This window comes from Monoraphidium neglectum (assembly GCF_000611645.1).
Source record: "Monoraphidium neglectum strain SAG 48.87 unplaced genomic scaffold scaffold05850, whole genome shotgun sequence".
NCBI classification, from domain to species: Eukaryota; Viridiplantae; Chlorophyta; class Chlorophyceae; order Sphaeropleales; family Selenastraceae; genus Monoraphidium; species Monoraphidium neglectum.
The window spans coordinates 1-1,428 of NW_014007781.1; the positions used below are offsets into that span (position 1 = coordinate 1).

The 1,428-nt window shown below is 67.6% G+C and overlaps 1 protein-coding gene across 1 annotated transcript in view; it reads left to right on the forward strand.

Annotated features, from left to right (window-relative positions):
- Window positions 1–711: 711 nt before the first annotated feature.
- Window positions 712–1,428, forward strand: part of MNEG_15976 (DNA polymerase delta subunit 1) — a gene marked incomplete at both ends in the record, with an annotated part of 1,948 nt that continues 1,231 nt past the window's right edge. Inside the window, 2 exons of the mRNA XM_014035553.1 lie at window positions 712–894; window positions 1,171–1,266. Of these exons, the coding sequence (XP_013891007.1) occupies window positions 712–894; window positions 1,171–1,266 (279 nt within the window). The remainder of the gene's footprint in view (window positions 895–1,170; window positions 1,267–1,428) is intronic.

The window sequence follows — 1,428 nt, forward strand, 5'->3', positions numbered from 1 at the left end:
GGTGGGGGGCGGGGGGGGGGCATCACACGGACCCGCGGCCCTTGTGCCCACGCGGTGCACAGCTGAGTTGTGTTGTGGTGCTGCGTGAGGGGGTGGTCCTGTTCAGGGCCAGGGTGGTCTGGTGGGGGCCGAACGCCCAAGCCTGGCCTTGACCCAGGGAGTCAGTGCTGGCCCGCGTTTGCCTGCACGATACCTAGCCACCCCGCTACAATGGCACCTGCCCCGATTTCAAACACCCTGCCCGCTGCACACACCCCTGGATTGCGAAGCCCGAGCCACTCCCGACGCGCCCCGGCGGCGGCGCCCGCTGTCTGCCGTGCCCCCCCCCCAGGGCCAAGGCTGACCTGAAGCAGGAGTCTGACCCCTTCAAGAGGGCGGTGCTGGACGGCCGCCAGCTGGCGCTCAAGGTGTCCGCCAACAGCGTGTACGGCTTCACGGGTGAGGGGGGGGGTACGGGGGTGGGAGCGGGTGGTGGTGATGCTGGCGGGGCGGAGGGACGGAGTATGATGGCTGGTTGTCGGAGAAACCACAGCCGGGAGCTGGAGGGGCCGCCGCGCAAGCACGCCTGCCGCCCATCAAGACCACTTGCGCGCATTCAACATCAACCCCACTCTCCCCGAGCCCGCACCTTGACGCCGATCACCAATGCCCCGGCCCGGTAATGCTCCCCTCTGCCGCCCCCCCCCCCCCGCAGGCGCCACTGTGGGCAAGATGCCGTGCCTGGCCATCAGCGCCACCACCACCGCCTACGGCCGTCAGATGATCGAGGCCACGCGCTCCTGGGTGCAGGGGGAGTTCTGCACCGCGCGGGGCCGCCCCGCGGACTGCGAGGTCATCTACGGCGACACAGACAGCGTCATGGTCAACTTCAAGGCGGGTCGCCGCGATCTGGCCGTGATCTGGGCGTGATCTGGAATGGTCTTACATGCAGCGTATTGTCAGCAATGCGGCAGCGTGTGCCTGTGCCGCCCTCCTGCACCAGGCCCTGGGTGGTGCACTGCTGCACTCGGCCCTGGCCACACCTCGCTACAACACACCAGCCTCCGTAACACCACACCACATCCCACTGCAGCCGGCGCAGCAAAGCCGCCCATGCCCGCCTCTCAGCCATAATCCTGCCCCTCCGCGACCCTGACTCTCCGTGCCCCAAACCGCTGCTGGGCCCCGCAGGTGGCGGACGTGGCCACGGCCATGGCCCTGGGGCAGGAGGCGGCGCAGCTCATCAGCCAAAAGTTCCCGCCACCGGTCAAGCTCGAGTTTGAGAAGGTGACGCCGCAGCACACCACAGCGACGCTGTTGAACTCACTGCCGCACACATACTTTCCCCAAGCATGCCAACAACACACACGTCCTTTTGCGCACGTGCGTGTGCATGCAGGCATACACGACGCGCGAGCGCCCGCGTGTGTGCGCGCACAATCACACAAT